General features: G+C 43.8%; 3 protein-coding genes across 4 annotated transcripts; 1 reads left to right on the top strand and 2 right to left on the bottom strand.

The window, feature by feature from the left end:
- Positions 1–365: 365 nt before the first annotated feature.
- On the top strand, positions 366–5,065 carry MILR1 (mast cell immunoglobulin like receptor 1). Its single transcript, XM_010212594.2, has 8 exons — positions 366–462; positions 543–587; positions 1,462–1,746; positions 2,056–2,340; positions 2,681–2,794; positions 3,211–3,300; positions 4,321–4,383; positions 4,956–5,065. The coding sequence occupies exons 1-8, from the start codon at positions 429–431 to the stop codon at positions 5,063–5,065; spliced, it is 1,026 nt and encodes a 341-aa protein (XP_010210896.2). The 5' UTR covers positions 366–428.
- Positions 5,066–5,067: 2 nt separating this feature from the next.
- Positions 5,068–10,238, bottom strand: POLG2 (DNA polymerase gamma 2, accessory subunit). The gene is made up of 8 exons (XM_010212593.2): positions 9,759–10,238; positions 9,349–9,475; positions 9,088–9,193; positions 8,591–8,764; positions 7,845–7,985; positions 6,819–6,899; positions 6,153–6,253; positions 5,068–5,275 (listed from the first exon to the last, which is right to left on the bottom strand). Exons 1-8 carry the CDS (start codon positions 10,231–10,233, stop codon positions 5,110–5,112), a joined length of 1,371 nt encoding a protein of 456 aa, XP_010210895.2. The 5' UTR covers positions 10,234–10,238; the 3' UTR covers positions 5,068–5,109.
- Positions 10,239–11,510: 1,272 nt separating this feature from the next.
- DDX5 (DEAD-box helicase 5) lies at positions 11,511–19,096 on the bottom strand. Of its 2 annotated transcripts, none has more exons than XM_088537864.1 (13): positions 18,984–19,096; positions 17,378–17,543; positions 17,171–17,267; positions 16,952–17,085; positions 16,757–16,822; positions 16,130–16,271; positions 15,892–16,052; positions 15,571–15,743; positions 15,301–15,411; positions 15,008–15,069; positions 14,866–14,925; positions 13,394–13,618; positions 11,511–12,770 (listed from the first exon to the last, which is right to left on the bottom strand). In XM_088537864.1, exons 1-13 carry the CDS (start codon positions 18,989–18,991, stop codon positions 12,367–12,369), a joined length of 1,809 nt encoding a protein of 602 aa, XP_088393990.1. In that variant the 5' UTR covers positions 18,992–19,096; the 3' UTR covers positions 11,511–12,366. The 2 variants fall into 2 exon arrangements, with proteins under 2 accessions (XP_088393990.1, XP_088393983.1); XM_088537857.1 differs by having other exon boundaries at positions 18,960–19,090.
- Positions 19,097–19,686: the final 590 nt, after the last annotated feature.

Genomic DNA, 19,686 nt, shown 5'->3' with positions numbered 1-19,686 from the left:
AATGTCACTGCTGAAGCTATATTAAAGCCCCAGGGCTTTCAGGCAACCTGTTGCATGTATCCAGAGTGTCTGTCTACTGCTGTCCTGTACTGGGCAAAGAACATTAGTGGCACTGCTAATTCTTCTCAACTCCAGAAACCTAGATATGCACATGTACTAAAGATGGCACCTATAAAACAACTATACATGACAATTGTAGCCCAAGTTCCTCAGCACAAAGCTCTTCCTTCCACCCACTACTACAACATGACTACCACGGGCTAAATATAAGTGGATTAAAACAAAAGTCTCTCTCCAAACATCACCAGTAGCAATCAGCACTGCTTCCGTATTTAGGACTTCCTCAACTCATGGACTTTTGAGTCACCGCTCACTGGTGCAACTACACCATCTGCCCTCTTCACTATCGGCTTCATATTTGAAGGAAAATGTTTTTTCTCACAGTTCTGCTGTTTTCCTACAGTAAGCCAAGGACATACTTAAAAATAATTATAAACAACAGCCGTTGCTTCTTGTCTGAAGGTTTTCTTCTCTTCTTTTAGCTCAAGTCTCTCAGCAGATTCAGGAATCAACCACAGAAGCCAGAGGTAGGTTATTTTTTTCCCAGTTTTGTGATATGTCTTGGCATCGACTGTTCAAAAAAACAAAAGGGGGAAGGGAGAGGAGGGAAGGGATTCTAGAATGTCCGAAACTGTCAAGCAAAATTCAAACTTTTTCCCTTGCTTGTGTAATGAGACAGTTTACAAATGTTCATGCAAAATTAACTTTCTTCTTGTTAATAACACAACTTTATGTATATTCAAAATTATTTTGAGTTATTAAAAACTACTGCACAACCCTATATTGGCTATAGTTTACCTTAATCACGGCTGGCTTATTACCATTTTCTATTAAAAGATGTTGCAGGTTTTTCTCAGTTTTATTTGCGTGATCCCATGAACACCAAATTATTTTGAAAAACAGTCAAGGTTTCTGCTTCTACTATTCAAAAGTTGGGGAGGATAAAGTTAGATCTGTGCACACAAGATTAATTCAGTTCATTTACACTGGGCTACAGATAAAATACTGTCTTTACTTGAAGGTCCGCATTCCTTCTTATCTAGCATAAAAAGCTACATTCTCCTACAATTAACACCCCACAATACTTGTATTTCTCTGTTGTGCTTCTACTATAATCACTGCTGTTGTGATGGAAAAGTTTTTTGTTGGTTCATCGAAATATCTGTTGACTTTGTGTGGATATGCTCTCATTTGTATGGAGATATGCATTTTTCATTGAATGTTTGATGCTACATATTGACATTGAAAAATACAAAGCTGTGCTGCCTGCTACTGCAGGTGAAGAAATATCAGGACAATTTTCAACAGAGGTACACCAGGGTCTTCAACACTTTGTGAATAACCTAGAAGATATTTGAATGATAGATGCCATGAACTCACTCAGAAGTTTCTTCTTTCTAGAGATGTCCAACCCCAAGCTCAGCCATGCTCAGGGCACTTTGGAAGTAATAATGAACCAGAATGTGAGCCTCTCCTGTCACTCAGACTCTGGATCTCCACCTGTCAGATACACCCTCTTCAAAGGAAAACAGCAGGTTGCCACACTAAATAGGACAGACTCAACCCCAGCTGTGTTTAACCTGACCATCAACTCTGCCAGTGACGTGGGTGAATACAAATGCAAAGCTGAGAACAGAATCTCCAATAATGGAAAATACAGCAAACCTGTCAATTTAACCCTTATAGGTAGGTCTTGATTTATATCTTCACCACACATTTCATTTCAGGAGCACAGAACCACCCGCTCTGATACATCCCACTAGAGTTTTGTTTGCTCCAGGTGCTCTTTTGCACTGCACTGAGTGCCTGCCTTGATTACAGAGCTAAATTTCATGACTACCCTTGGTATTATTTCCTCAGGGGTCAGCAGTGTTACCCTGATCTGGCTCGGTGAGCCATCCATCCCCTAGGCCCATCTCATTTGCTTATGTCAATGTCTTTCTTTGCCGTTTATTCTGTACTCAGAGATACAGTATTTTCGGTTTCTTTTTACAGAGCCAGTTTCTAAGCCAGTGTTAAGCTCACTCACTTCTCGAGCAAACAAAGGACAGAATGTGACACTATCTTGTCTCTCGGAAAATGGTTCTCTTCCTATCACTTACGTATTCTTCAGAGGAAGAAAGAACATCTCTCGCCCCATAAGGATGCAGAAGAAGGAAGCAGCTATGCTTTTTCTGTTTATCAATTCATCTAGTGACTTTGGAACATATAAATGCAAAGCTGGAAACAGCTTTCCCAATAACACAAAATATAGCAACAGTTTCAACTTTACATTAGCAGGTATGTCAAAGAATTTATAATCATCAATAAACAAGGACAACTGTTAGGAGAGACCCTTTATCTCCTGTTGATCTACCTGGAGGAGATCCTAGCTTCATTTTTCTGTTTGGTTCCTATGAAAGAGAGGGCCTTTCAATCTCATTAGTGTGATTAGGTCACTGGCAGCAGCACGCTCCCTCCTGCTGTAGTGGTGTGCAGTTTGCACTTTCCTGAGTGGATCTACTAACCACAGTTAATCTGAAAAGTGAAGAAATGCAAAGGTTTGATTTCAAGCTACAGAAAATACTTAGAATACGAAAAAACAAACTTTTACATAAATACTTTTTGTTCTTTTTGACAGAAGAGAGAAGCAATTTTCAACCCTTGCTCATTTCTCTTGGGCTGATCCTGCTGTTGTTAGCAATAGGATTTGCTCTGGCAATTCCATTTGTCATTATTCCTTCATATAAAGCAAGTGAGTGATTTAACGTCTATTTCAGTTTCCAGAGGTGCTAACTTAAGTCAGTAGAGTCTATTATGCAAACACGTTATAAGCAGAATTAAGCTCTTGGAATTGTAGGATGTCACTCTGCTCTTAACCAACATATAGATTGGAAGCCACTTAACATGATGTTGACTTCTCAGCTATGTTTTAGATGGCAAGTCTGGGCTATGGGAAGAAAAGCAGTATCTAAAATATGCACATAAATGTTGGCAAGAATTGGTTCAAACTGTCCATAATAAAGAAAACAAATTCTATTAAAAAATGACATTGGTTAAGGAGCAGTATTAATCATGAAAGTAACGTTAAGAGGTTCAAATATCATGGAGCTGTTTATTTCTCCCCAGAGAAATGGATGCATATATGCCTGTTTCTTTTATAATTTACAGAAAGAAGTAAGTCTGTTAGGTCCTCGGCTGGCCTTACTTCAACAACAAATGCAGAAGAAACAGAAGACTACGTCATATACACAGAGATTGGTAAACTTATGCTAATCTCCATTTAGCCACAAAAATTACTTGCTAAAGCCTGATAGAAGAATGCCTTGATACTATTTGTAGCTAGTATGGGACAATTCCTTTAGATATTACAAAAGGAAGGACAGAGACACCCTTATTATGTTAGTGAACTAACGGAATATCTGCTCACCATGGCCTTTGAAGTCCCTCAAGATGCATATTTACAGTCTACCTGTCAGCTATACAGCCAAAACCGTAACTTTGACTATACTGGATAAAGGGTTCTGGAGTCTCGTGCAAAAAAGCTCCTAGTACTTAAAACAGAAAAGAAATAAAACAAGAATTTGGGAATTCCTGCTGAGGACAGAAAGAGCCATTGCAGAGGAAAGAAAATTAAAGACTAGAGAGCTACAGTGCGCATTTACTAAGAGTCCAATATGGGGTTATTTGCAATAAAATTGTAATAAAACTTGAACAACATGCGGGACCTTCACAATACACATTAGTCCTTTGTGCTCAACTTTGACAAGACTCAAAGTCACTTAAAACAATTAAGTAACACTAGACAGCAATCAACAAGGCAATTGAATTAAGTCATTGTACCAATTGCGCAAAGCATGCAATAATGAAGACATTGCACAAAAGCCACAATGCATAAGGAAGATTTGAAAATATCTACAGGACTTCCACTATTCTCAAAAAAAAAAAAAAAAAAAAAAAGGTATTACCTTTCCTGTTCTAAATACCAAGAGGGAATCATTCTCCCCAACAAGTCTGCCTTCCTGTTCAGGTGGTAAAGAGACAGAACTGCAGTGGCTCTGCTCAGCTTGCCTAATATTCTCTGCAGCCTCTCTTTCCAGTTACCAATCCGCACTCTACCACAGCCTGTAAAGAGAATGAAAATAATTCTGATAAGACCTATACATGCTACAAGGGGCATGTTTAGATTTTATACCCCGAATCTCAGTGCTTTGTACCAAGATAAAAATGACCGGGCCATAATTTCTTGTACTTAATTCTTGCTTACTGTCTTTAATCCAGAATATGTTAAACCTGAAGAACAGTATGCCAACTTTACCGTCATTAGAAAAGAAGATGAAAAAGGTAAAATTCCTGAAATAAAAATAGTGAAATATCTGGGGTGCACAAAGACATTTGGGGGGAATTTGCTGAGGATCTTTTTAGACAGTAGCAGTTATAAAGTGAAAATGCTTATCTAGCACAGAGAAATTAAAGTAACTTGAAGAAAACGAAGGAAAGCAAAAGTCTATCACCAACCTATCATTAAAAAAATTCAGCAGTTTAATTTTGAAACCATGCAGGCCATGTTATTGGTGACCAAGCTGCTAATGGCATATTAACCTCATATGTATCCTTATTAAAAGATGGATTATGTTATTCTGGTTTTCAGACAGAAGGATCTCTGCTACCATCTATTCAAATGACACCATAAAAGACGTAGTACAAGGTAGGATCTCACTTGTGATTAATTACATATTTTGTAGAATCTTTCACTCCTCAGATGTTCTGAGCACCGCTGAGCTGCACTGAAAGAAAGTTTTTCTTTAAGTTAAGTTTAAGTTGCATGTTTGTAACAAATTAATGATACAGAAGGTACGAAGAATACAGTTAAACCCTGCTAACAATGGACAAACATACTTCTTCCCTCTTTCCAGGGCAATCTAGAAACCTAAATGGTCCAGATTTGATAGAGCTGTACCAACAAGCTTTAGCGGCACTATTTTCAGGGAGACCAGTGACATCCCAGAAGTCAATTCAGGCATAGAATTTTTTTTAAAAAAAAAATCATTTTATTAGAACAAGTTAAGTTCATATGTTTTTCGCTGATATTACATACTTAGTCAAAAAGTCCTTCAGCCTAGAAATGTGCATCATTTCCTTCATCGTAGTGTCTCTGCTTCTTAGCTGGACTACTCCACTCTCCAGAGTAGCATCAGTTATCAACACGGTGAAGAGAACGCTCATCTCATCGTACCTGAGAAGATATCAGCACACCTGTTACTGCTTTTGGTGTAAGAAAAAAAAAATCAAGATAAGATTTGTACATGTGACCATATGCTGTAAATATTTCCTCTTGTTACATTATACTAAATCAAGTGTGAAGATAACATTTTCTTGTTGCCATTCCTTTCTTTCCTGATTACATTATTCTTCAAGTTATTGGGTCACTACAGAACATACAGAGAATTCTATCTAAGGACTTATATGTATATTTTTGTAGAAGCAGATTTTTTTTCCTGTTTTTTAATAACCAGGTTTTGAAGCTACTCTACATGAACAATTATTTATATATGTTTTTCATAGGGAAAAAAAAAATTCCAGATGAGTCTGAAAGTTCACTGGATCACTTACTGGAATATTATCTATCTGCAGAAACAACTCCTTCAAATATACCACTGGTAGTCATTCCAGGCTTGAAAAACTTCCTGATCAAGACCAGATATGGTATGCATGAAATAGTACTAAAGAATGAAACACAGAAGCCAGCCCAGATAAAAAGTGGAAAATAAATCGATTCTTCAAGTTTATGACTCATCTTTAACTTTACTTTAGAAACCTTTAGAACTTTAAAGTTTAGAGGTTTATTTTCACAGGAAAATCTCCAATAGCCATTTTACAGTTCAAGAGCAACTGCAATGGAATAGTATGAAAGATGCACAGTTCATTTAATTTCTAAGTGAACTGCCTGGCATTGCTCTTCATAACAAAATAATCAAGTTTAAATGTATGGTTCTGAATACATACCTGTAGTCATTTGGCTACTGTACATAAGAACTGGTTTATTTTCACTAGTTCACAGAATCTCATTTTTCATTTCCATAATTTAATTTACAAAACACTTTTTTCCTTACTTTGTATAAAGCTGTTCCAGAGAGATCTGCATGGTTTCAAGATATCCCGGCCATACAGAAATCCTGTTTTCTGACAGTTCATTGAATAATCCTTGACAAACCTGTGTTTATTTAAAAACAAAAGAAATAGTCTTTGAGGGTTTGAAATCCTAAACAAAGAAATCATTCAGACTGTAGCATGTGCAATATTAGCATTCCTAGCTGGTATTAATTTACTGGCTAAAACAAGCTCAAAGTGGAAAGCAACTTGGCAGCTAGATCTCCCTTCTCTCCCTCCTGTGCATATTTCTTAAAATATAATTAGCTTGAACAAAAACAATAAAGAAACCTTCTGAAGATTTAGCTCACATTATGTTAATTATGTAAGACTAAGAAGCCAACAGGGATTATTTACTTTCCTTCGCTTTGCACAAAATTAGCATCAATTTTATTATTAATAATAAAAGGAGTACAGAGGATGTGTTTCCCACTTTCCATGGTGTACCTCTTGAGCCACAACTCACAAGCTACACAGTGGAAGTACTACTGAACCAAGGCAAACATGAGACTCTCCAAGAACCACAACACAGCAGCTTGATTTTCCCCCATGTAAACATTGTGAAAATTGTAACAGAAGACAACATGGAAAGTCAATGCTCATAATTAAAATGCTTTTTCCTAACATACCTGTCTCAGCTCTGGTGTTGGACCTTTTCCTACATCCAAGGCTACTTTAATAGGTGCTAAACAAGGATGAAGCTTGAGTACCTAACATTACAAAAAGCGAGAGATTATTAGATATTTACACTGAATGCACTTAACAGAACCACACAACATTTAAAAAGCTATTTGAAATTTTTAACTGAATGAAAAAACAGCTTTACTAGAAAAAAATCTAAACATGCATCATTTTTCTCACGGGGCGGGGGAGAAACACCAATACTTGATATAAGTAGCACACATGCCAGCTCCATCATCATGGCAGAAATTATTATGTGCCAGCTGAGTCCTGCACAGAAAATGAAGCTTTGCCAGCAGAGCTGCATCATCTTTAATGGTAAGGCCAGAGAGATCCAAGAGGGCCTGCCAGACCTTCCATGTGCTGTCTACTGCCTGTTCTTAGAGGTTACTTGGTTAACAAATAGTTCGAAAACTAGGAACTAGGTGGAGAAAAATAACCCACCACTATCTGTGACCCACTTTTTCTACTCTTCTCTAGCAACCCGCAAACTGCTGGAAGGAGCCTTCCCAATCATCCTTTCCCCACACGACAACCACATTGTTCCTTCTAACTCTTCCATCACTGGCAACAGGCAACTGCGCATCAGAGAGAAGCTAAGACAAGAAAGGAGATCTCAGGACAAAAAAAAATGCTTATATAGGTAGAGAGGACTGCAGAGGCCATGGGCCCAGCCTGTTGTTACTGGTAAAAAAAAAAATGTTTTGTCTGCACCTGTTGGGGAAGGGAATAGAACAGAGATGTGAAAGAAAAGGGAGATATTTCTGCTTAAGTTTACCACAACAGCTGACCAAAAGGCAGCACACATTATCCTGCTCTAAACTAACAAACGCACTTCATTGTTCAGTCTATTCTGAGGGCTTTAACAGACATATCTGCACTGAACTGGGGTGTGACTTCTTTATTTAAGTTTTGTGCTTAGATCTGAACCCCTCTTCCACCTGTTCTTTCTTATGCGTTCTACAGAAAGTTACCTTTCTGTGGGAATTTTTCTTTTTCATTAATGGATTCTCAACTAGCTGTAGAGAATCAAAGAGATACGCTAACGTTCCTCGGTCCAGATTTCCACTCACAGACAGAACATGAGGAATAACATTCTTCCTCCCATCTCGGCCCTGAAGGAGAAGGAAAAACCCACAAAGATTCCTCATACACTGCCCCAGAGGGTCTTGTAATGAAGCATTGACCCCAAGCACCCTTACCAAATTTTAAATACAGTCAGACCTATATATTAAAAACATTACTGGCATTTTAGGTGTAATAATAACTGAGAAAATAAAATACGTGAGGAAGAGCTACACACAGATTACTTCTAAGCATGGAATGGGATAACCTATAAAACAGTTACAGATTCTTTTTGATGGAAACTTAGCAATGAAACACACAGGCTTAAGAGTTTTTCTTAACAACAGCTCACTGAAAAAGGCAACTGACAATATCTGTCTTGCCAATTTACCTCATTTCTCATTTCAAAGAATTAACTCCATACAAAAATTATTTCTCTACCTATTTTCCTATTTTTTCTGCATTAAGATCACTCAGAGACAACTTGACTTGCATGGTACCAATTGCACTGCTTTTACCACAACAGAATAATAAAAAAGTGATTACACATGAAGCAACTGGATCACAAAAAAAAAAAAAAAAAAACCCTAAAAAAAACCCTCACACATCTTTAGCAAAAAAAAATTTAATGTAAAGAAATTAATGTAAGGCTTACAAGTAACTTTGATCTATCCTCTGGATACATTTGTAACAGTTCAGTATCACCGAGATTTATCAATGATTCTATTGTTTCTTTCCCCCATGGAAAGCCATAGCATAAATTAAATCCTCTTCTTCCTTCTTCATCCTGAAAATCACTGCTGCTGAAATTAGATGGGCCTATTGCAAACTGAAAATTAAAAATACAAGAGATGACCCATTACTGTGCATGCTATATTAATCCCAAATAATGAATCTATAAAACAAGTTAAATTCTATGGCAAGCTTTGACTTGAAGCGCCACGTCGTTTTTATAAATCACAAACCAAAACTGTACTTTTAACTCAAGGTGGTAAGAAGCAACAAAATACTACATACAAGAGGAAAACATCTGCCTGTCTACACATCATGTCATGAACTATTTAAAAGATCTGTCATAATCTTATGCATTTTTGTTTGTTTTTTGGTTTCTTGCAAGAAACACACGTATTTCAGTGACTAACAAGCACATACCTTTCTCCACCATTGAAGTCTCTGCCGTAACCAGTAATCAAGCCATTGTCCTGCAGTTCTGGGAGAGCTAAACCATACAAGGGAAGCCGTGGTCCTTTCGCCTATTCTTTAAACAACAGCAAGGTCAGCAAATTAACTCCTTCAAAGATAATAGGAAAAAAAAAAAAAAAAAGGCAAGAGACAAATGTTCAAAAGTAATCCAAAACAAAGTTATGTGCAAAAAAGGGCTGGCTTAAGTACAAAAATCACGCGTTACTGTACCTGCTGAGACTCACATTGCACTGCTCCCTTTCTGGAACTGAGTGAAAACACACTCCCACTTGAGCAAGGCCATAAGGCAGTCTCTTGTTTACCAACTCTAAACAGCTATCGTACTGTGCTAAGGCACCTGCGCAGAGACAAGTAATTGTATTTAGCAGTCACAGTTCATAACTCCCGTGAAAGCCTGTACTGAATTGATGCACAAGGGGAAGTCGGGGCACTAAGGAAGTTTTAAGACCTCCCCCCCAGGTCCCTTACACGTTGTGCAGACACGAGGCCGTTGTGCAGACACAACACTGCGATGCTGACGGGCCGAACGGGGCAGGGACGCGCGTTGGGCACCTTGGGGCGCCTGGCAGCGGGCGGGCGCTGCTCCCCCAGCCCCGGCGCGACGCGGAGCGCGGACCTACCGGGCAGCAGGGACTCGCGGAGCAGCCCCGCGGCGCCCAGCGCCTCCTCCGCCGAGGGCTCCCCGCCTCGCAGCGCTCGGCGCAGCGTCTCGGCGGGCACCAGCCGCAGCGCCTCGGCGGCCGGCGGGGCGCCGCGGCCGGCGGGCCCGTGCAGCGGCGCGTCCACCGCGAAGACCTGCTCGCGGAAGGCGGCCACGGCCTCCCACCACTGCGCCGCCAGGTTCGCGCGCAGCGCCACGCCGAGCGGCCCGAAGGCCGGCGGGCAGCCGCAAAGGTAGGCGCGCCAGGGTCGCGGCCCCGCGCCGCCCCGCACGAAGTGCCGCCGCCGGCAAACCTCGAGGAGCTCCTCCCCGCTTGGCCCCTCGCCGCCGCCGCCGTCGGCCGCGTAGGGCCGCGCCGGGGGCCGTTTCAACGCGGGGCGCCGTAAGGCAACGCGGCCGCACAGCCACCCCCCTTGGCCGCAGCCCAGCGCCATCTTCCTCCCCTCCCTCACGGACAAGCGGCAGCGAGCGGAGCAGCACGCGCACCGCGCATGCGCCCCAGCTGCGCGCGCAAAAGCGGCGGGCGCGTGCGCGGTTGCCCGGCCCGCGTCCCGCTGAGGCGGCAGCGGCCTCGCCCCGCTCCCCGTCGCGGCTCACTCGCGCCCGGCCGCGCCGCCCTGCGGGCCCCGCCGAAGGGAAGCGCCCAGGGCAGCTCTGCTCCGCGCGAACTCCCGGCTCCCGAGCAGAGCGCGCGCGGCCAAAGCCTCCGCAGCGGCAGAGCGGTGGAAATTTCCATGCGTGCCTTGTCATGGCTTTGTGCGGGTGCCAGAAGGCAGCGCTTAGGAGGAAACACCCAGTCGGCTGTTTCATCGTGAAAAAAGTCACGTTAAGGCGCAGTGGAGTCGTGTCAGCAGCGCTGGCTCTGCAGCACGCTCAGTCCCGCAGCAGTGACTAGTTAAGACAACTCGGCAGCAGGTCCCTAGGCCGGCTGCTGGAGAAGTTGCAACTTCTGAGCAAAACAAAGCCGTTCAAAACGTGCTGCCCTGAGCCAGCCCAGGGAATACTGTGATGCAGTTGTATTTGCAGTGCAGAGCTGTGCTCAGTGCATTTCAGCACCGAGATCTCTCCCAGAGCCAAGATCACCCTGTTTTGCATAGCTCCTTTTAACGCCATGGCTCGAGTGCCAAGTTTCACCTGAACACACAGATGTCCATGGGCAGGTACAATCTTAAAAACTTGCACTAAATATATCATTAATAAAGCACACACCTCCCCACCACCTACTTAAAATTTACAATATCTGACTTGCACATGCTCACTTTAACAACTGTGGCTCTGTTTCCTATAGGGAAAAAAAGCTATTTTAAAAGGTCTCTGCACCACATCATTTTTATTTAAACCTTGAGTCTGAGTTTTAACTAGCTTCTCGTTACTGATAAACAAGAAGCAAGTGGGAGTGTTACATGGAAGTTTAATGCTTTCAAGTACAGCAGCTTAAGTGCTTTAACTAACCCCAGGATCAAGTGCTTGTCTGCACACAGAGACACTTTAGGCCATTGTTTTTACTCAGCATGGATGGTGCTTTGAGACCAGGGAGTATTTATTTGCAGAGAGGGCTAAGCTCAGGAGCACAGGGAGGGGGAAGCTATGCAGAATGGTGGGAGACAAAGCTGTTTTTCTTTCCAGAGCAGAAAGCCAAAGCCTCTACTCAGCGAACAATAGCCCACTTCCCTCCCTCCACTTCCAAAAAGAAATCACTGCTCAATACCAGTTTAAGTGTAATTTGAAGTTTTAATACTAAGATCTTCCCATATCTCTGAAGCTCATAGTAAGCCTGCATGCTAACTCACAAGGCCTGATAGCTGTAGGTACATTACACTCAAGCCTAGCCTGCATGTTTGCTCATGTGAAGGCGACACTTATGGTGCTGCAAATAAAAGGAAAAAAGAAAAAAATAAAAAATAAAAGCAGCTCCCTACACTTGTCCCAGAAGCACACTAGCAACACCATTTAAGCAGAGTTTTGGTTAGCAAGAGTTTTAGCTATACCATTACTCCTATGGTTGTTTTTCAAAAATCAGCCCTACTCTATTTACAGGGAAGAGTACTGTTTCCAATAGGTAGAAGCCAGTTTTAATTTCTTCCCCCTTAAAGTGGAGCCTGCCCTGCTAAGCAATCTAGCCCAATCAAGGCAAGGCTGGTTATTGTATATGCTTTATCTTAACTGCTTAATCAGACACAGCTGAGAAACCCTCCTAGAATTTAATATAAAAACATCTGACAATCCATTAATGTAAAGTTGTGCACATGTTGAGAAAATTGCAATTTGAAAGAAAATTCGGTCTTGAAATATCTTTATTGGAAGGCCATGCACTGCCTTCATTACTGTATTTCAAATCACTGTACATTTACTTTGAAAACACTGTCTGCATTTTCTAGTACAAAAAACTAAAAATTGTTTCAGGAATGTAGAGAAATATTCAACTTAAATAGCGAAAAAAGTGCACCATAATTACTGCTGCACTGCAGTCATTTCTGCATTTCCCGTTTCTTAAATAACTATCCTGTCTTGGTAACACACAATATAAAGAGCAATTATGAAAAACTGAGACATTTAAATACACTAAGTTATTGAGAATAACTTGTCGGCATTGGGTAACCTATCATAGGAGCAGCAGTACCAGTGGCAGGATACGCATACTGCTGTTGGTTCATGCCATTGTGCATATTTGCAATGTTACTCCCATATTGCTGCTCATAGCCATTCTGGTAAGCGCCTGCGGCTGCCGCTGCTGCTGCAGGGGTACCAGCCCTGAAGCCAGCCTGCATGCCTGCAGCTGCAAAACCGTTCCCAAAAGGAGTTCCATTACTGTAGCTTTGGGCACTGAAAGCCCCATTTTGAGCTTTTGCTCCAAAGTCTCTCTTCCCTATTGCACCATAAGTTCTCTCAAAGTTCTCCCTCTCTCTAAAACTACTAAATCCACCCCTTTTGCCCGCAGAATATCTGTCACGTCGATCACCTCGGGAACGACCTATTAAAAGAAAAACACAAGACCATAGTTTATAAGTAACATTGCATTTTAGCTTCAGGCTACTGAATGAATTTAAGCTTTTAGTTCCCCCTTGACCAACAATGAACCCAAGAGAACATCTTTCTGTTTCAGCCCCATCAAGACAAGCCTACTATGAAAGTCTTTGTTACAGTGTATACCCACTGAGTACACCAAATTTTAGCAAGACTGTTAAGACAGAAATAGGTGACAACTTAATCCAGGAGGGGACAGCTACACTTAGATGCATGTGTTCTGTCCTGTAATGCAACTGGTAGCATGAAGACAAAAAGTTACTTTGATCTTGCTATTGGGACACTGTTCATTCCATGCATTTTTCCAGACACAGGAAACAAAGCCACTGAAACAAGCCCTGTTAAGTCTATTTTTGGATCAGCATTAGTCATGGTGCACTAAAAGGTGTTCCAGGGAACATGCATACACACAGTGTAAGGGATTTTCTAGCTAACAAATACCTTTTTCAGGTCAGGGTAACAAGCACCTAAGCCACCTTCGGCATCCATTCTTAGGAAGAGCTTGGAGGTGTCATTTGTTTTTCTGGTGTGTTTTGAAAGCCATGCACTGTGCTTATCAGTAGTACTTACCTGCACCTCTGTCTTCAACCAACTGAAGCAATTTGGGGTTGATGGCTTGATTAGCCTCCCGAAGCACAGAGATGAGGTCATTTACTTGCTTAATATTGTTAGGAGTAAAGAATGTGTATGCTGTGCCTGTTTTGGTACTGCGGGCAGTTCGTCCAATTCGGTGGATATAGTCCTCTGAGGAGTTAGGGTAGTCATAATTGATGACAAATTTCACATCTTCCACATCTGTAAAGTGTTGCAGTGTGGCAAAAGGCAATGTACACAGTTTTGCACACCACAACAGCCAAATCGGAGATAAACGTTAGACAAGAGTACTTTAAAGGAAATAATGGCTGCAAAGAACATTGTTAGAATTATCCATTTCTGCATGAATATTGTGGAAGGGAAAGATATGCACACTCCATCTGTTCCCGTCTTACACCCACCCTGTGATCCAAAACCTTACCATAAAGGAGTATGCATTTGCTTGTCAATCCCAACTCAAGAGTCCCCTTTACAAATCATCAAGTGACATCTGAATGCTTCTTGCAGTAGGGCCACTAAAGCTCACAGCAGCCTCTTCATGTGCTCATTTGAGGACCTTAGAGTAAAAACATACAAGGTCCTTCACATACACACTCATCAGAAGCTCAAAAAAATGGGCCACACTGTTCGTCTTGCCAAGACCTTTGAACTGCAGCTGCAAGAAAAACATACCTGTCCCCCAAAAGTCACCAAGTTGTTTTTATGCACTGTCTCGTCTAGGCAAGCGCTTCCAAGAAGCCAGGGTTCACTTGAGAATGTGTCTCTCTCTGGCAGGTCTCGACATGACGACTACGTAAAGGTGGAGGAACTCCGACTTTCAACGGCATTTAGAAAAGCCGTTGCTTTCCTGCCCCGCTTGCTAAAGTGAGAGGTGGGCTTTTCTCAGATTTCATGTGCCAGTACTCACCAATTTGTACAAGGCTTAGTACATTTTAAAGCTGCTCTCTCCATTTCATGGTTGGAAAAAATTTCATTGAACATTCAAGTTTGTAATTATTTTCTTCAACATTTCAGCAAACTCACTGAAATTCAAAGACCCACAGATCACAGTAAACAGTATGCACAAAACTAACGGTACTGCACCATGGCAAATCATGCAAAGCATGGAGAGAAGAGAAATACCAGGGCAAAGTGAACTGTGAATGAGGCTGCTTATTTCATGAGAGAACAGGTTTATGGGGGTAGTAGTTTAAAGGATGATCTTTGCCTTTTGAAGATTACTGGCACACAATGCTCTCAGCTTTCACCTCTCTATTTGACCGGATGCAGCCAGCCGATCATTTCCACTAGTCCTCCATCCCCCTCGAGTCCTCCGATTGTCATGCCTAGGCCTTGCCACAAAGACTGCACCTTTATGTGAAGAAAACTTAGAAAAATGCAGAGGTTAAAGAAAGCAATAGACTTTCTTTAAATAACTTTGGGCAACTGGCATTATGAGTTGTACTAACCTAGACCTCTGGATGCAACATCTGTAGCAATCAGGATTGGTGCTTTTCCATGTTTGAATTCTGCAACAGAAGCAGCTCATCAGTTTCTTCGTTTATCAGCCAACACAGAAGTTATAATCAAAGAAAGCACTAAAACACTCACCATTTAGAACCCAGTCCCGCTCCTGCTGACTTTTATCACCATGGATACCCATTGCTGGCCACCTGAAAAATACATAAATTGGATTGGTCAAACTTGAAGTAGTTTCATTGCTCAAAATGAATTAAACTTATTTCACACAGCTTCTAGAATTAATTTTAACATTTTAACTGACACCTGGTGCAGCTGTATTTGTTTTGACCCCCACAGTGTCAAGCTGTAGCTCAGGAGGGTTCACGAGCTTGTTTACAATCTATTAGGGTAACTGACAAGAGTTCAAGCTACTATTTACTTACCCATCTCTCCTCATTTTCCTGGTAAGGTCATCGCACCGTCTTTTGGTTTCCACAAAAACGATTGTTTTATTTTCCTTCTCACTCATGATTTCTTCCATCAAACGAATAAGCCTTTTTTTTGGAAAAAGGTGACGGTTAGGACTTAGAGCAGCTTACTGTACTGCACAAGCTTATTTCCCTACCAGTCTGACTGGCACGGAGTTTACTTAGCAGTATCAGACCAGTACCAGAACTTCTGCTGTGAACATTTCGTACCAACTGACTACTTACTTGTCATCTTTCTCTACATCATGACACACATCCACGATCTGAAGAATGTTGTGGTTTGCACTCAATTCTAATGCTCCAATGTTGATGTGTACATACTCTTTCAAAAAGTCTTCAGCCAGCTGTCTGACTTCCTTTGGCCAGGTTGCACTCCACATCAGAGTCTGCCTATCAGGCTAGAGAAGGAGACTGGGTTAGTACAAGACTCCAAAGTTGAACCAAATGCCCCATCAAAAAAGTCTACCCAAGACAAGCCCAACTAAGTTAACTGCACTGATCTTGTTTTAGAGAACATAGTTGCATACACATGCCATTTATACTCACTCTGATCTGATCTACAATTTTTCTGATCTGTGGTTCAAATCCCATGTCAAGCATTCGGTCAGCTTCATCGAGTACAAGGTAAGTGCACCTCCTGAGATTGGTCTTTCCAGCTTCCAGGAAGTCTATAAGTCTTCCAGGTGTCGCAATGCAGATTTCCACACCTAAAACAAAAGCAGCAAGTTAGATGAAGTAGTTTCCACATTGCCTCATACAGAGAGGCACCAAGGCTTATCCATACCTCTTTCTAAGTCACGAATTTGTGGTCCCTTTGGAGCGCCTCCATAAATACATGTAGACTTCAAACGGCATGCTCTGCTATACTCTGCAGCTACCTGCTGCACTTGCTGAGCCAGTTCACGAGTTGGTGCCAGTACAAGACACTAGGAATAAGATGTTCAGCTTTTAGTTATTCAAAGAAACCAAGTTTCTAGTCTTAAACTTTTTTTGTGTAATAAGAGTTTTGTAAGGCGCACACACTCACAAAAAACCCTCTATACTACAATGCTATCACCAGAATGTATAAATAAAACAATTATTTGACTAGACACAACTGGAAAGCCAAATTACCTCAGCTACCACCAGACACTGGCCCTTGTTATGTCATTGGGTGGTATACCTGGAAATCACCAGTTTCCAGGAGATGACTATTCCAAAACAGAGCTTCTAACCCTGTTTTGCAGAATTTAAATTTGAGCTCATGAAATAATCTTGGGAGAATACTAGAAACACAAAATCATTTTTACTAATAATGAGAAATACAATATTGCTAAGACATAAGAAAGCTTCTGTAGTCACATAAGCACGAAATGGACTAACAAATTCACATTTGTTTACAGTAAGATCCTTTTCATTCAGGAATACTTACTATAGGTCCATCTCCTCGCTCTAGGAATGGCTGATGATTTATATGCACAATGGCAGGCAACAAGTACTGTGTGCAGTGAAAAAGAAAAAAAAAATAATTATAGTTTCTTTCCAGAAGCGTTCAAACTGCATAAAGTCAGGCAACATCATCACTGCTGAAATTCAGCATCAGTCTTAAGTTACAATCAAAACTTACAGACAGCGTTTTCCCTGATCCAGTCTGCGCGACTCCAACCATATCCAGTCCACTCAAGGCAACAGGCCATCCTTGTGCTTGAATAGCAGTTGGTTCAGTGAAATTCTGCCTCTGAATCACTTCCATAACATTTGCTTGAAGAGAGTATTAGAACTCATTAACTTTATTTTAATCAAACCTGGAAAAGCTAAGTCTGGCAATACACTGTTCTGCACTTACCAGGAAAGTTAGCTTCATAGAAGTTTATAATTGGTTTTGGACAGTTATGGCCCCTGACTGTTACTTCTTTGCTGGATCTGTACTGTTCAACCTCTTGCTGCAAGACAAAAATGCCCATGATTAGAATTAAGATTTGATACCATGCCCCAAGACTCTTAGCATGTTTATACTTTGTTTACTTTTGCACAAGCTGGATAGGGTACATACCACAGTACGTCTAACTACATCAGGATGTTCTTGATAAAAGTTCTTCTCAAATTTGGGAAGTTCATCTAAATTCCATTTCTTTTTTGTAAGCTTTTCCCCAGGGTTTCCAAATTTCTTTCCAGATAGCAGTCCGCCTCTACTCCCCCCAAAACGAGGGGCTCCAAACCTAAAGAAGAATACACCATGATATAGATTTCTTTTTTGTTTACAACTTGATTATCTTGACAGCACAACCTACAACCCCACAATTCAGTCTTATACACTTCACATATACTAAAACTCCAAAGCCTACTGAAGTTGTAGCTACCACAGTTTACCTAGTTGTAACTCATGGTCAGAAACTACAGTAACCCATTACCTTGCAGTTTCCACAAAACTAAGGGATTTCCTAACAATCTATAACTTAGTGAGAACTAAGTGAGAAGATGGCTGCATAAGCCCCACGAGGAAAATGGTTTCCCACATGTGTGTCAGCCCACAGCATGGGTACGGGGCACTTTGGCAATATTGGAACAACTTTCACATTAACTGTGTTTTTCCTTTTTTTTTTTTGGTATCCCAAAGGGCCGGCTCCCTTCAGTAACAGCATTTTTACGAGCTCACGCGGATCCTTCCGCTCAAGAGGGGCCCTGCACCGGCGGCTCCGGGCGGAGCGCGCCCACGCACCGCGGGCCACCAAGGCCGACCCGCGCCGGGCGCTCCCTCTCCCGCGCCGGGCCGGGCGCGATCCTCCCAGCACCGCACAGCGCTCCCAGAGGGGACCTGCCCGAGTGGCCGCTGCTTCCTGCCAGCGCTGTTTCCTTTGTCTCTCATTTCTGTCTACGCCACATTTTCCAGCCGCTGCCATTTTAGAGCCGGAGCTGGGCGGGGGGAGGAGGAGGAGGAACAAAGGCAGCAGCAGCAGCCGGCATTTTGATTTCCCCTCAGTCACCGCATGGCGGGGCCGGCCATTAACATCCGCTTACACAACACAAAGCGGGAGCCGGCCGGCTCCTGGCAGCGACTGCGAGAGCCGCCGTGCGCGGCGGGGGGGAAGGGAGAGCAGGGAACCGCCCTAGCCAGAGCTCCCCCAAGGCTTCTCCGGCACCGACGGAGCGCCCGGCCAACCCACTGACCCACAAACCTGCCGCCAGCCCCGCGCGCCGCTCCTCAGTCCGCCGCCGCGGCCGAGGTGCGCGGCGGCGGGTGAGGGGGTGCGCGCAAGGACAAAAATCGAGCTCCCCGGGAGCCATCCGCACTCGGGGCGCTCCGCGGAGATGGCTCGTCTCCCCTTCCCCCGACCGCACCCCTACGGAGCGGTCTCAGGCTCCGTGGACTTCGCCCCCGCGCAGGATTACGCGGCCGCCCACACGCAGGGGCTGCCCTCGGCGCCGCCGAGGGCTCCTAAAGCCTTTTCCTTCCTTTCCCCTCCCCAGTGCGGAGCTCCAGAGCCCGCGGGAGCTAAGGGGAAGGGCGCCAGGGCCCAACCCCCACGCTGCGCCGCCATTTTAAACGGCTAAGACGCAACAGCCGAAAAGCCCCCAGGCGGTCTAAGAGTCCGGACGCTGGCGGCGGCTAGCGCCAGCCGGGCCCCCGGACTCACCCTCTGTCCCTGTCGCTGGAATACCCGGACATGCTGATGGAAGCGATGGTGGCGACGAAGTAGCGATCACTAAAGAGAAGGGCGGACGGCACGGCCGGATCCCGACGCCGTTGACGGGGGCACTGAGTGTAGAGCGCCTCGCCGCCCGGATGCCGGTTATATAGGGGGGAGCCGCTGGGGTTGCTGGGAGCCGGTTGGTGACGCGGGCGTCGAACCCGCCCCTTGTTTTATGTAAGCGGCGTCAGGCTCCGCCCCCTCGAGGGGCGTGGCCGCGCCGCGGCCGACTGACCGGCTTCTGCGCCGGCGGGCGGAAGTCCCCCTCCCCCTGGGGGGCGTGGCCAGTGCTGACGTCACTGCCCGGCAGCGCCGGGGGGGGGGAAGGCACCTCCCCTCCCGCTGCCCGCGCAGGGAAGGGCGCGCGCCGCCGCGCATGCGCAGAAGTGCGGGGGGGGGGGGGCACCGGCCGCGGCCTAGCGGGGCCGCCCGACCCGTGGCAGGAACAGCGACCCCCTCCCCGGCCACGCGATTTATCCGGGGACAAACAGCGGATCGGGCACCGCAGATCGATAACCGGCCAGCGAGCTTCCTCCACCCCCCTGCACAGGCATACGACTGGGCAGAGCCTCAGGGCAAGCGGGAGCTCTTTATCTCTGGGAACTAAAAACAACCCAAGTCCCTCGGCTTTCCAGGAAACAGAGGGGGCCGGACACACACATACACTTCAAAT

The sequence above is a fragment of the Tinamus guttatus genome, unplaced genomic scaffold, assembly GCF_059628265.1.
Source record: "Tinamus guttatus ecotype Peru unplaced genomic scaffold, ASM5962826v1 Tinamus_guttatus_pri_ptg000045l, whole genome shotgun sequence".
In the NCBI taxonomy this organism is placed as follows: domain Eukaryota; kingdom Metazoa; phylum Chordata; class Aves; order Tinamiformes; family Tinamidae; genus Tinamus; species Tinamus guttatus.
Note: the sequence above shows the minus strand (reverse complement) of the source record. Positions and strands in the feature narration are given on the sequence as shown.

What these genes read in the sequence shown, in the direction of transcription:
- MILR1 (XM_010212594.2), top strand. Translation starts at nt 429, where the DNA reads ATGTTTTTTCTCACAGTTCTGCTGTTTTCCTACA. An exon ending in ATCAACCACAGAAGCCAGAG is followed by an intron (nt 588 to 1,461) that starts GTAGGTTATTTT and finishes TCTTCTTTCTAG; the next exon opens with AGATGTCCAACCCCAAGCTC. An exon ending in TATTCCTTCATATAAAGCAA is followed by an intron (nt 2,795 to 3,210) that starts GTGAGTGATTTA and finishes TATAATTTACAG; the next exon opens with AAAGAAGTAAGTCTGTTAGG.
- POLG2 (XM_010212593.2), bottom strand. Translation starts at nt 10,233, where the DNA reads ATGGCGCTGGGCTGCGGCCAAGGGGGGTGGCTGTGCGGCCGCGTTGCC. An exon ending in AGGATAGATCAAAGTTACTT is followed by an intron (nt 7,986 to 8,590) that starts GTAAGCCTTACA and finishes CTTCTCCTTCAG; the next exon opens with GGCCGAGATGGGAGGAAGAA. An exon ending in CTGGAACAGCTTTATACAAA is followed by an intron (nt 5,276 to 6,152) that starts GTAAGGAAAAAA and finishes ATATCTTCTCAG; the next exon opens with GTACGATGAGATGAGCGTTC.
- DDX5 (XM_088537857.1), bottom strand. Translation starts at nt 18,991, where the DNA reads ATGTCCGGGTATTCCAGCGACAGGGACAGAGG. An exon ending in AGGAAAATGAGGAGAGATGG is followed by an intron (nt 15,070 to 15,300) that starts GTAAGTAAATAG and finishes TGTATTTTTCAG; the next exon opens with GTGGCCAGCAATGGGTATCC. An exon ending in GGTTGAAGACAGAGGTGCAG is followed by an intron (nt 12,771 to 13,393) that starts GTAAGTACTACT and finishes TTCTTTTAATAG; the next exon opens with GTCGTTCCCGAGGTGATCGA.